Below are 13,476 nucleotides of genomic sequence, written 5' to 3' on the forward strand. Positions count from 1 at the left end.
ACCATATATTCATTTTTGTTTTTTGATTCGTGATTTTTTACCCAATGATGAAAGTTGTAGTTCCTGTGACGTAGATTTGTTGTTTTGCAACAAACGAATTGAAGATTCAATTCTAAAGCCATTATTTTATAAATGTCTTATTACGTGTCTGGTGCAATTATATTATGAACTTATTTTCAAAAAGAATAAAATCTGATAATTACTTGTTTTCTGTTTTTTTTATCTGTTCAATTTTTCAATGGTTGTTGGAGGACACAAACTGGGTTGATGAGGTCCTCGAATGGGTTGCAGGCTTGGTTGGGGATTAGTGGGAGGTTTTGTAACCTGTTATGTTAGTCTGTGCCGTGTTTCTGCTTTGTTTATGTTTTTCAATAGACACTGGTTTATTCTTGTTCTGGACATGAATGGAAGAAAACAGAGATTGGGTGGATGATGGCAACCATAGTGTTTGTGATGCTTAAAGCACAAACCCTTGTTTGATTTATTAATAATTATTGGAAATTTTAAAATACAAATTATGTTAGGCAAGGCGAGTTGTATTATTTTGGATAGGTGGAAAAAACATTGATCAAATTAAATTATAATTTAATCATGGATTCAATTAAAGGTTTAACTAAGTTTAATAATTATTTTAGATCAAATTAAAAGATTTAATTTGGTGCAAGGGTTTTATTATATCTTTAATGGGTCAAATTAATTTTATTAGGAACTTAATTGGTGAAAAATTAAGTTTGGAAGCTTAATTGGGGATTAATTGAGAAGATTGAAATTTTAGAGGACGAAATTTAATTTTTCAAATTTAATTGGGTGAAATCATAGATAAATTAAAAGAAAGTCAAGTTCGAGGGGTCAATTAAGGGTCAAATTAAAGAAATTTAGAACCCATGGATCTTTTTGCAAAATGCACATGAATTCAAGAACCCAATTCGGTTAAAAACATGGGTGAAATTGAAGAAATTAGAAATTTAAAGGTCAATTAAAAACCAAATTAAAGAAATTCAAGACCAAGGATCTTTTTGTAAAAGGTGCACGGATTCAGGGACCATATTTTGTTGAAACAAGGGTGAAATTGAAGAAATTGAAAGATTGAAGGTCAATTAAGGACAAAATAGAAAATATCTAAGACCAAAAACCATGATGAAAAAAGTGCTTAAATCAGGGGGTGCTTTTGAAACTTAGCAGATGTTAAATTGAATTGATTTTTAGAATAAAAATTCAATTAAAAACCTAATTGAATAAATTGAAAGGTTAAGAGATTAAATTGAAATATGAGTTTTAAATCTAATTTAAACCCAAAAATTCAAAACAACGTTATTTCATTTAAATGAAATAGCATCATTTCATTTAAATGAAACGATGTGTTTTGTATAAAACAATATTGTTTTGTTAATTGAGAGAGAGAGAGAGAGAGAGAGAGAATTGTTTTGAAGGATACTATTCATTATCTTTTACCCAAAATAAGTAAAGACAACCTGCTTGGAGAGGGGTTTTTGGCACCATTTTTCCTCTTCAATGTAATCCCAATGACCGAAAAAGCTTGCTCTTGTTGATCTTTTGATGAAGGAGGATCCCGCCAACCTTGTTTTAGTCTTTCCCCTACTCCGATATGTCTGCAAAGTTGACCCATAGAGGTTGACCCAACTAGCCATTGCAACTTGTGATGGTGACTTTTGATCAATAGTTGAGATTCTTCCAATTTGAATTAAGGGCCAAGATTCATATCCAATAAAGACCAGATGTCCCTTTTAATCCCCTATAAATAAGGGTGAATTTTGTGCAAAAAAGGAGGAGAAAATTAGGAGATAAGATAGGAAAAAAAACCAACTCTTATGCATCATTTTTCAGCTGTCAAAGTAACAAAAACCTTGCCCATCCATCAACCAACCACCTAAAACCCCTAAATTGAAGGGAATCAAGCTTTTAGACTAAGAAATAACATGAAAACACCATAAACATTTATCATATTCATCATTATCTCCCATTGTTTCTCTACTTTTTTTGTTCCACCACTGGACCTCCATCATCTCATCACCATGAGCTACCACCTTTGACGAGCACTACCACCAGTGTAAGCTAGGTACCATTTCTCTTTACCTCCCAGTGACCTTTTTGAATGATAAAATCTGTATGCAGAACGTGGACAATTCATGTTCTGCAACAGGCTTTCAACAAAAACATAGTCGCTAAACTAGGCTATTGACCATGCAATATAAAACATAGTTACTAAGCTAGGCTAGTGATCCCCCGTATGGTTGGGCTGGATCCAACCCACTTCATATAAAAAAAGAAAAAGGCTTGTCGGGTCATTTGTTAGCCCAACAAATTAGGTCGGGCTAGGCCTGAGCCCAACTTATACACGTCGACTTGGGTCTTAAGCCAAATAGACCTAGCCTACATTTTTCCTTAAGAAATAAGGTTTTATTTGGCTACATAGGGTGTTTTTACCAAACAAGTCTTTAAAGTATTTTTTATGTCTTTAATTTTAGGATACAAGCGCATTTGAAAAAAACACCCTAAGCCTTTTTCTTTAGTTTTAATTTGTTTTTATTTTGAGGTATAGCCAAACAGACTCTTAAATTTTTTAAAAAATTCTGAAAAAATTCAAGGTCCATTTTGAAATTATTTGTGGGTCCCTCACGTGTTTTTTCAAATTTTTTTCCTAATATCATATTGTTAACCTACATAGTAAAATACAGATCCAATATTAAAATAATTGATTTTTCTTAGGAATTTTTTTTTAAATCATTTTTTAAAAATTCTTTTATTTAAGAAAAACATAAAAATATATTTTTTTAGAACTTCATTTAATATTGAACTGTAGACTTATACTGTAAGATGCGGATCCGATATTAAAAATACTCGATTTTCTCTGAAATTTTAAAAAATCCAAAAAAAATTATCTCATTTCATAAACTAAAAAAATATGTTTTTTTTTTCCATACAAACGATCAAATCCTATAGGTTTTTTCCATGCATATTTTTTAAAGAAACAAAATCGTATTTATCATGCTTGTAAACCGTTTTTAATTATCCATTAAAATTTAGTTAAAATACTAAAAATTCCACAATATATAAATAATATTAGGAGTATTAGAATTTATGATTAGTTTCTTTATCATATCCTTCTCGTAACGTTCTCCACATGGAACCACTACCCGACCCAAGTTATTTTCTTACTGTGTTGGGGGATTTGATAATATTGAGATGGACAGTGCCATCTCGTACTATGATTTGGGCTAGATAATAGGGGTGCTCATTTTCGATTCGGTTCACTTTGATTTTTACCTTTAAAAAACAACCAAATCAGAAAAAAAAGGAATCCAAACCGAACTAGAATCAGTCCAAACCGAACCAAAACCGATCCAAAACCAAAAAAACCTATGGTTTTTTTCTGGCTTTGTAATGGGCTTTTAATGGGCTTCGTAATGAGCTTTAGTGGATTTCTGATGAGCTTATAAATGATGTTAATAATATCTAATTTTCTTAGAAGATTTTAAAGTATATTTAATTTTTTTGCCACTAAATATTCGTTTGTATTAAGTTGTTATTGTCCATCTTGTGTTCAATATATTTTTTACCTTCCTAATTTTTTTCTCATGCTTCAAAAAAGTTTAAATAACACACAGTTACACATCAATAAGCTAAAATCCAAATTAATCCAAATCACAAACCATTGTCTTCAAAGGGCTTAAAGAAAAAAAAAACAAATAACATTATCATAAAACACTCTAAGCCAAAAAAATAAATCTTCATTTGCATATCGTCTCAATAAAAAAAAAAGCACATCAAGAACATTGCACTTTGATATCTGAAATTCAAAATATAGAATTATAACATGATAAATTAAATTAGAAGATATAAAAATAAAAAATAGTATTTTTACCATATGTTTTCAATAAATGCATCAATTTGTGAACTAATTATCATTTGTTGTTAGATGCAACTTTCCACCGAATTCTACAAAATAAAAAATTAAACATGTTAGAATAAAAAATAAAAATGCATTAATTAATAAATTATAAAATAAAATGTGTAAGTTTAAAAGAAAAATTATCTGATTCAAGGTTTTCGTAGGTTTCAAAATCATTCATCAAGGTTCCATTATCAGTTGAAATTGATCCATGATGCAACCAATTTTGACAACAAATAAGTGCTTGAACTGTTGCTGGAGATAGAGAACTTCAAAATTGATCAAGTGTACGACCGCCTATGCTAAAGGCTGATTCAGAAGCCACTGTTGATATAGGAATAGCTAGAATATGTTTTGCAACTTTCAAAAGTATCTTATATTTTGAAGCATTAATCTTCCACCAACTCAAAATATATAATTTATCATCATTAGGATCCTCACAACCATCAACCAAATACCTCTCAACCTTATTTCTATTTTCCACATTATCTTCCTCCTATAAGTGCCTTTTGAATCGAGCTAAAGTATTAACATCTACCTCTCTGTCATCAATAGCACCATTAAAATCTTGTTTATGTCTATTATTATCCAGCACTTCATCGGCTTTTAAATAAAACTCATACAAGCTCACCAAATTATAATTCACCTTCTTTGTTAGCAATTGTGCTTTGTCATAATCATACAACTCACCAAAACAAAATTTCACATATTTCAACTTAAGACGTGGATCCAAAACATTAGCCACATACAATAAAAAATTCTAATTTGCTTCACAACCCCAACACTTCTTAAACTTTAACATCATGTTTATCGTCATTCCACTTAAAATATTATCTCTACTTTTACACAATTGCAACAAGTTTGTATGCATGTAAATCAATTCATTGAAGAAAGAATTTGTGATATACAATGAGCTAGAAAATCTCAATGTAATCATGTAAAAGATCTTTAAAAACTTCATCAAAGTTCTAGCATTTTCTCAATCCTCCAAACTAGGTGGCCCTATATTTTTTTTATTCCCTTTTGAATCAACCTCCTAAAAGTAACTCGTATGCCTAGATTCACTTTCACCTAACCTCACAAACACCTTTTCAAACTTTTTAGCAGCTTCTAGCATAAGATAAGTTGAATTCCATCGAGTTGCAACATCTAAACACAATGATTTCTTACACTCTATATGCAACTTTTCTGCAAACTTCTTAAATGCAAGTTGCCTAGAAGGTGAAGATCTCACAAGCCTAATTGCATTTCGAATCTTAACAACCGAAACATTAATCTATTTCAAGCCATCACACACAATGAGGTTTACAATGTGTGCACAACATTTAACATGTAAATACTCATTTGACAATATATTAGTTAGTCAATCTTTCATCACATTCTTTAAATATGACATAGTAACACTATTAGAGCTTGCATTGTCTATTGTAACAGTTAAAAGTTTATCAATCCCCCAATCTAACAAACAATTCTCAATAACTTGACCAATTGTCTCACTCATATGATTGGAAACTTGACATAAATTCAGAATTCTTTAATGCAAATTCCACTCATTATTAATCCAATGAGCTGTTAAGGACATATAGTTAATGTTTTGGAATGATGTCTATGTATCTGTTGTTAAACATAATCGTTGACCCTTAAGAGCTCTCTTTAATCTTTTCTTCTCTTCAACATAAAGTTTCAAACAATTTCTCATAACAGTGAAACAAGAAGAAATGTCAAATCTAGGTTGCACGGTCCTAGAAAATAATCTAAATCTCTTACCCTCCACAAAATTAAAAGGCAACTCATCAATTGTAACCATTTTGACTAGTGCTTGTCTACATTCATCATAATCATAACCTATTGCCTTAAGAGTTCCCACACTTCGATCTCCTGATTCACCCCCTACTTTATTAGGTTTTAATACCAAAATTGTTTGCTTCTGACCAACCACAAAAGGAAACTTTTTGCATACTTTTAAATGACTCCACATATTACTTGTCCCATTAATAATAGTATAACAAGCATAATCATTTCCACAATAATTACATTCAGCTCTAGGGGTTGTAGGATCACAATCAAGTTTTGTAAAATGATCCCAAATTTGTGACTTTTTTTTATCATCAACATTTCTTTTCCTTTATGTAAGAACTTGAAGTTATTTACCTTTATTATCCATGACTGATCCTGCAATAGTTGATGTTGGGTTAGTGTTTGAAGCTGGGGCATTGGTTGATGTTGGGGTAGTGCTAATGGATGAAGCATTTTTGATTTTGAAGGTTTTCCATATGTAATTAACAATTGAAAACATGTTAATATTTCTGCTTGTTGAACTCAAAACAACAGCCAACAACAATGAAGAACTCAAAAAAACAATTAATTCCAATGCCATGATACAACAACCAACAACATGATGCAACAGCCATTAACAAATAATTATCTTCTCTATTAACATCAAGGCATATAGCAGGAAAGCATATCATCAACTTGGATCCTATAAACCTAAAACATTAGGATGCTACATTGTTGTGTGGTGTTTAATGATCATGTAAACCTAAAACTATTTTGGCATTGTGCAACCACTTGGTATTGCAGTTTATGTGGGATGAACTCCCACTCACCTGACAAATAACATGGTTATTGTTGTCAAGTGTCAATGACACAGTAATACATCACTTGTTCATTTGTTTTCTTTATTTCTCCTTCCTTTTCTATTCTTGATCTTAGAACAACTACTTTCCAATGAAAATATATGATTTTCATTGTCTGGAGATTGAAATTGAATAACAATAACTCAAAATGTGACTTTAACAGTAAATAGGATCTGAATATCGCTAAAAATTATAGAATATTACAACTACAATAATCCAATGAAAATCTATGATTTCCGTTATAATTTATAATTTTAAAAAAATCATAGTCATTGCTACAGTATTGATATTACAAGATGAACCTAAAATGGAGTATTACCCTTCAAAAATCCAAAAACCAAAAACCAAAAACAAAAACAACAAAGAAAGAAACAAAACCCATCTACTAAACAGCCTAAATTCTTTAAGGCCCAATAAACACAGGCAGAACCTATCTGGGGGAAAAGTTGAGATGGATATTACAGTATGCAAATTACAAAGTTTCAAATCAAATAGCCTATCGTGCTTGCTGCAGATGAAAAACCAATTTATTGAACTCAACAGGCATGCATTTCTTATTAACAGGCTCCCGAGCGTGTTAAAGAATGTCATTTCAATTATGGACTAAACCATAGGGATGTCACAGCATCAGTATCAAGCATTAACAATATTCAACCCAAACAACCTCAAAACATAGTAAACCAATTCATAATCATGTAATATCTCAAAGCCACAGTAAATAATGGGGTCAATTTTCAAATAGCTAACTTCGAATAAAAAAATAAGGACAACTGTTTGCGATTGATTGTCTTCTGAGACAAGGACAACGATTCCAATCCAGATTGTGTTCTTTCGTCCACCTTCATTTTTACATTATTTAAAATAATTAACACATCAAAATAGAAACAATATAAAATCAACAAGAAACAATTAATTAAATCTGTAATCATATGACAAGATTACCTGCTCTGTTGACTGCAGTTACTTGTTTGCGAGCGATGTAATCGGCTTTGATATAAGCAATAGATTGAAGAAGCTCTGGAAGCGGTAACAGTTTCGCCACCTCACGCACAACGGTTTTTTTCAAGATGCGAAGAGTAGTCGTCCGAGAATAGCCTAAGCTCTTTGACTGGTGAAGATCAAAGTAGTTAGGGTGTGGCACTATGAATTGAGGACTGAGGAGAAGAAGAAAGATAGTAAGACATTGTTTGTGTCTCTAAACTTTTAGAGAGAGGGGACGACTGTTAATGGGAGGGGGCGGGGGCGGCTGTGTGAATGAAAGTAGAGGTGATCAGAGGAGGCTGCTATGTCACTGTGAATGAAAGGGTTAATGGGAGGGAAGAGGGTGGCTGTGTGAAAGTGAAAGAAATGAAAAATGGTCTACTAGGGTTAATCGTTAATGCATAATGGCTAATAGGAGGGAGGAGGTAGCCCGCGGCTTGGTTTAATTATTATTTTTTTCATTTCTAAACCGAACCGGTTCGGTTCGGCTTGGCCAGTTCAGCACATCAAAACCGGAAACCGAACCGAACCAAACATTTTTCTAAATATTTTAACTGGTTTAATTAGTTTTTTTAACCGGTTTGGTTTTTTAGGATAATTTTTTTTTATTTTCTCGGTTAAATCGGTTTTTCAGTTTTTTTGCTCACCCTTATTAAATAACCAAACCAATTCGAGTTGGCCAGTTTAGGCACATCAAAACTAGAAACTAAACCGAACCCGATATTTTTCTAAATATTTTAACCGATTTAATCAGGTTTTTTAACCGGTTTGGTTTTTTCAATTAATTTTTTTTTATTTTATCAATTAAATCAGTTTTTTTTATTTTTTTAGTCACCTCTGCTATATAACAGAGCCTTTCCCATCGCACAAATTATCCCCCACTTACAATCTTCATCGTCATTATATCATATCACCACTATCAGATCTAAATGCAGACACTTGAACTTTTTCTTCGCGTAAATTTGTCTCTTTTTTGCAGATGATAGCTATCAGATATGGTTCCATGCCATGCCAATTGCAAGAAAAACTGGTGATCTAAATGAGAGGTAGGGTTCTCGACTTGTGACATAATTCCAGCGATTATCTGATGTTGTTATGATTAGAGCGTTGCCTCACTGACGCTTGGTTTTAATTTTGCAGTGTTTTTGATGTTGATGATGATACCGTCCCTCTCCGATTTCCAAATGGCTTTACATTCTTGACTCCCGGTGAACTTGTAAATAACCAGAGCTGCAGATTTAGTTGTAGTATCTCTTTCATGCTTTCCAATTGACACCTGCCTGAGGCTTTGAGCTTGCAATTTAATGCTCCCTGCTCTGAGTTTTCTCCTACTCTTAGTAAAACTTCCACTTAACGATTCCTTTGGAAAATACGGAGATGCAATCCAGGGAAGTTTCTTAGAGATGTGAATTTAGAGAGTTTACATTTGAGGAACAAGCACAGAAGTTGTTTTCTTAATATATATATATATATATATATATATATATATATATATATATATATATATATATATATTAGAGCATTCATTTGTTCACAAAAGAATCCTCTATTATAGAGGATACAAGTTAGGTTCTTGAATGCCTTCATTGTACTGTGCACTTCAATACCATATATGTATGATATATACATCAGAAAACTCACTGTATCTTTGCCGGTTGCATTATGATTTAGTTAATCCTTGGGCCTTTAATTCTGTAAATGGATGGTTCCAGCTTGATCCTAAAAACGTGGTTTCATTTTCTTGATGCCCCTCCTAAAACCTAACAAGCTCTTCGGAAAGTTGGTAGCCAACAAAGAAGCACAGAAATGGGAGGAAAATGATTGTCTTCTTTCAAACTACCATACAGATTATGCACTTTCAGCACATATGATTAACATCATGGCCTCATTACATCACAACTTCACATTACAAGCCAACAATCCAAACACAGAAAAACTCTTCTTTATTAGCTCACTTTCCGGGGACGAAGTTGGTGGCATATGCCCAGGCGTTGTTGTTCACGGGATCAGCAAGGTGGTCAGCCAAGTTCTCCAATGGTCCCTTTCCGGTAACAATGGCTTGGACAAAGAATCCGAACATAGAGAACATAGCCAGTCTACCATTCTTGAGTTCCTTTACCTTCAACTCAGCGAATGCCTCTGGGTCGTCAGCCAGACCCAACGGGTCAAAGCTTCCACCTGGGTAGATCGGGTCAGTGATCTCTCCGAGTGGCCCACCAGCAATTCTATAACCCTCAACAGCACCCATCAATACCACTTGTGTAGCCCAAATGGCCAAGATGCTTTGTGCGTGGATCAAGCTTGGGTTGCCCAAGTAGTCAAGTCCACCCTCGCTGAAGATCTGGGCGCCAGCCTTGAACCACACAGCCTCACCGAATTTGACACCGTTGCGGGACAAGAGCTCGGGGAAGACACATCCAAGGGCTCCAAGCATGGCCCACCTGGAGTGGATGACTTCAAGCTCACGGTTCTTGGCAAAGGTCTCTGGGTCAGCAGAGAGCCCAGCAGTGTCCCAGCCATAATCACCAGGGAACTCACCGGTCAAGTAGGATGGGGGCTCACCGGAGAAAGGACCCAGGTATTTAACACGGTCTGGACCGTACCATGGGCTTCCAGAGGAAACAGGCTTGGTGGTTTTCCTCATGGAGACACGGCCATTGCCCATGAGCTCAGGGGAAGAAGGGGAGAGCTTCACTGCCTTTCCAGCGAATGCAGAGGAGGAGAGGGCCATTGTTGCTGCTGCCATTGTTTAGCTGATGGTTCGGCTTAGCTATTGCTGTGGTGGCTTAGACTGGTGGAGGGAGTGCGTAGGCTTGGTGGGGGTATTTGTAGGAGGGAGTAATGCGTTTTGTTTCCTTATCCATATTCGAGATTTCATTGGGAGCGAGAGAGAAGAAGTTCTTATCTCTTTGGTATCTAAATCTCTCATCTCATTGGAGGCTATAGATTTGGACTCTATTCTTGTTTATCTTCCTTGGCACTCTCTAATGTCTAAACTACCGGGTGTTGGATTCATTTTCGATATTATAACCAATGCGAGCGTTCCACGTGTATCATGGTTTCAATCAACGTAAAGTCTTCGTTGATTTCGTTAATTTGACAGAAAATACACTAACATTCCGAAAAATAAGCAAGGTTTTTTTAAAAAAAATATATATGTGTTTGTGTGATGGGGAGGCTATAAGTATATACTAGTTATTTTATTTTTCCTATGTTGCGGGTTGTATTTTTTTATTAAAAAAATAAATATATAGGTTTTTCTAATGTATTTTTAACTAGGACTGAGCAAAAAAACCAATTAAACTGAGAAAACCAGAAAAAAAAATAACTGAAAAAAGCAAATCAAAAAAAAATTCAAATGCAATGCATTATGATCAATATACATATGTTTTTTTTACTTGAGAAATCCCTTTTCGTTATGGATTCTGTCATTTGAATCTTTGATTCTCATAGCAAGCTTTCATGACTCTTTCACTTTTGCTTACTTAACCCGTGAACTTGATCTTTGGGAAAGAGATGTTTGTTTTAACAAGCTTAAATGATGTCGGTATACCCTGTTATTTGGAGACCCTTTTCTAAAAGATATATGACATGTTCCATGATGGCTTTCCTCAAAAGTTATTAAGGAATTTGAGCATCTTTGCTTCCCATTCTTTGTTTTCCTAGAAAATAAATCATGGAGCTAGCCCTATTATATTTCTTGAGTTGTGTTACGATGTCACGGTCACATAAATTAATTACCTTAACTTAAACAAACAATATATAGTATAGAGCAAGGAAGGGGTCGATCCCACAAGAAAGATCTAGTTTAGGTCTTTATGGTAGATGATTCAAAGTTGGGGGGGTTTTGAGGTTACCTAGGTTATGATATGGTAAACATAATAAAATAATCAAGCTAAATTAAATAAAGAGAAAAACTTATAAAGAGAAAAACCTTAATCTTAAGTAAACATCTACCTAAGAAAATCAAAACTAATCATTGAAATGATACACCATTCAATGATACACCAATTTATGTTCTGAATATCTATCTTTCTTTAACATTAGTTAGTTAACCGATTCACGGTGTAATTAACCCTAACCATTAAACAACCATAGTGTCCACATTAATAATTTAATTTAATGACATCTTCAAAAACTAGATAGGTTGATAAATTTAAACAACATAACTGTCTGCAGTCTATGTTCGATTTAATTGAATATTTTCCCTAAGATTAACAATATAGATTTGTTATAATTATTCAACCTAGTCGTATCACAAGTTCAAATATCACAACTTCGATTTTGATAGAAAACTTAGTAGTAGATTGGATTAGAATAATAATTTAGAGTACGCTCTAACAATTAACTAAATAAGCATACGAAATAAGCATAGGAATACATTTATATTCATCATATAAACTGAAAAGAAAAGAAACAATAGATCTCATAGTTTTTGAAATCTGAAGGTTTTTATATCTTTTCAACCAAGAAAAATAACTTAGCCTTGCATATCTATTGAAAAACTAATTAATTGAACAAATAAGAACATAATTTCAGGTATAGGAGAAAAGGTTAGAGTTTTGTTTTTCTTTTTGGCCGCCTTGGATATTAGATTTCTAATGCCACTAGAATCACTTTATTTCGACCTCTACAACTCAAGTTCTGCATAAAACATCAATTAAAAAATCTATCAATATTCAACGTAGGTTGAAACATGGTCTGAATTTTATCTTTAATTTACTCATTTTCTAATCTCACATCCAAAAGTACCTTCAAAACATAAAACAGATTATCAAGACATTTTATATATAAAACATGAACAATTGGAGCATGGTCTGAATTTTATCTTTAATTTACTTCTTTTCCAATCTCACATTCAAAAGTGCCTTCAAAACATAAAACAGATTATCAAGACATTTTATATATAAAACATGAACAAAATACTAGGTAAATATAAGTAAAACTATCAAATAATATGGTTGTATCATGTTGCCCCCAGCCTTATCATGCCCTCAAATATTTTATCTGGTTTTATTTGTTTTGAGTTTGTGGAAAAGTGTTTGGTTATTTACAAGGGGTTGCTTTCATATAAAATATTTTGAAATTTTAAAGCCATTTCCAAACGTAAAAACCATTTTGATGTCGGTTTAAAATAAATTTATTCTAAAAAGAATTCAACCGATTCCTATGGACAAGGTTTCGTGAGAGTTGAAATTTTTTGTCTATTAATAAAAATGTGTAGTGACCTTTTGTTTCTCATTTTATTAGTCATAAAGGTTTAAGTTTTGATTTGATAGTTTCAGAGAAAAGAATAAGTTTTTAAAGTGTTTATTTTATTTATATAAATAATAAAGCATCATCAAAGTTTCTTGAAAAACTCATTTCGCATAGGAATGGCAATGATTAAAAAGGGTTTTATTAGACATATAACATTGGTTTTGACTTTTAGCTATGAAAATAAAGGATATTTGAAGGCTTAATAGGTGTTTAAAGAATATCAAGATTAAAAATCATTAGTGCTCGTTCCCAAACCTTTTGGTCAAGTGATTCTTAGACGTCTGGATTTACTTTGCAATATAGTCTAACTTGGCAAAATGCTTTGTCGTGCCCCCAATGTCAGGCTTGAACTTCTTGTCTTAGTTTTCTTGTTTTAATTTTGAGCACTATATATTCACTATTTTACAAGACATGCTTAAAAATTTCTTGATGTCCTTAGCTTAGCTTAAACTTTTGAATTTCTTAATGTTCTTACCTTAGTTTAAACACCTTTTATCATTGAGGATCGCTTAGTTTAAACACCTTTGATCATTGAGGATCATTTGGTATATTTTCATAATCTAATTTCTTTTCTAATCCTCGCACTTGTAATTTTAATCAGGATTCATTCTCACAAAACTTACCGAGAAAATTATCAAAGATAGTCACATTTACCATATTTTCAAAATGATCTCTCGTAATAACGATTTT

At 32.9% G+C, this 13,476-nt stretch overlaps 1 protein-coding gene across 1 annotated transcript; it reads right to left on the reverse strand.

Annotated features, from left to right (window-relative positions):
* Window positions 1-9,334: 9,334 nt before the first annotated feature.
* Window positions 9,335-10,344, reverse strand: LOC133703580 (chlorophyll a-b binding protein of LHCII type 1). The gene has a single exon (XM_062128197.1). The coding sequence runs from the start codon at window positions 10,271-10,273 to the stop codon at window positions 9,479-9,481; it is 795 nt and encodes a 264-aa protein (XP_061984181.1). The 5' UTR covers window positions 10,274-10,344; the 3' UTR covers window positions 9,335-9,478.
* Between the last annotated feature and the right edge of the window lie 3,132 nt (window positions 10,345-13,476).

This window comes from Populus nigra, chromosome 9 (assembly GCF_951802175.1).
Source record: "Populus nigra chromosome 9, ddPopNigr1.1, whole genome shotgun sequence".
In the NCBI taxonomy this organism is placed as follows: Eukaryota; Viridiplantae; Streptophyta; class Magnoliopsida; order Malpighiales; family Salicaceae; genus Populus; species Populus nigra.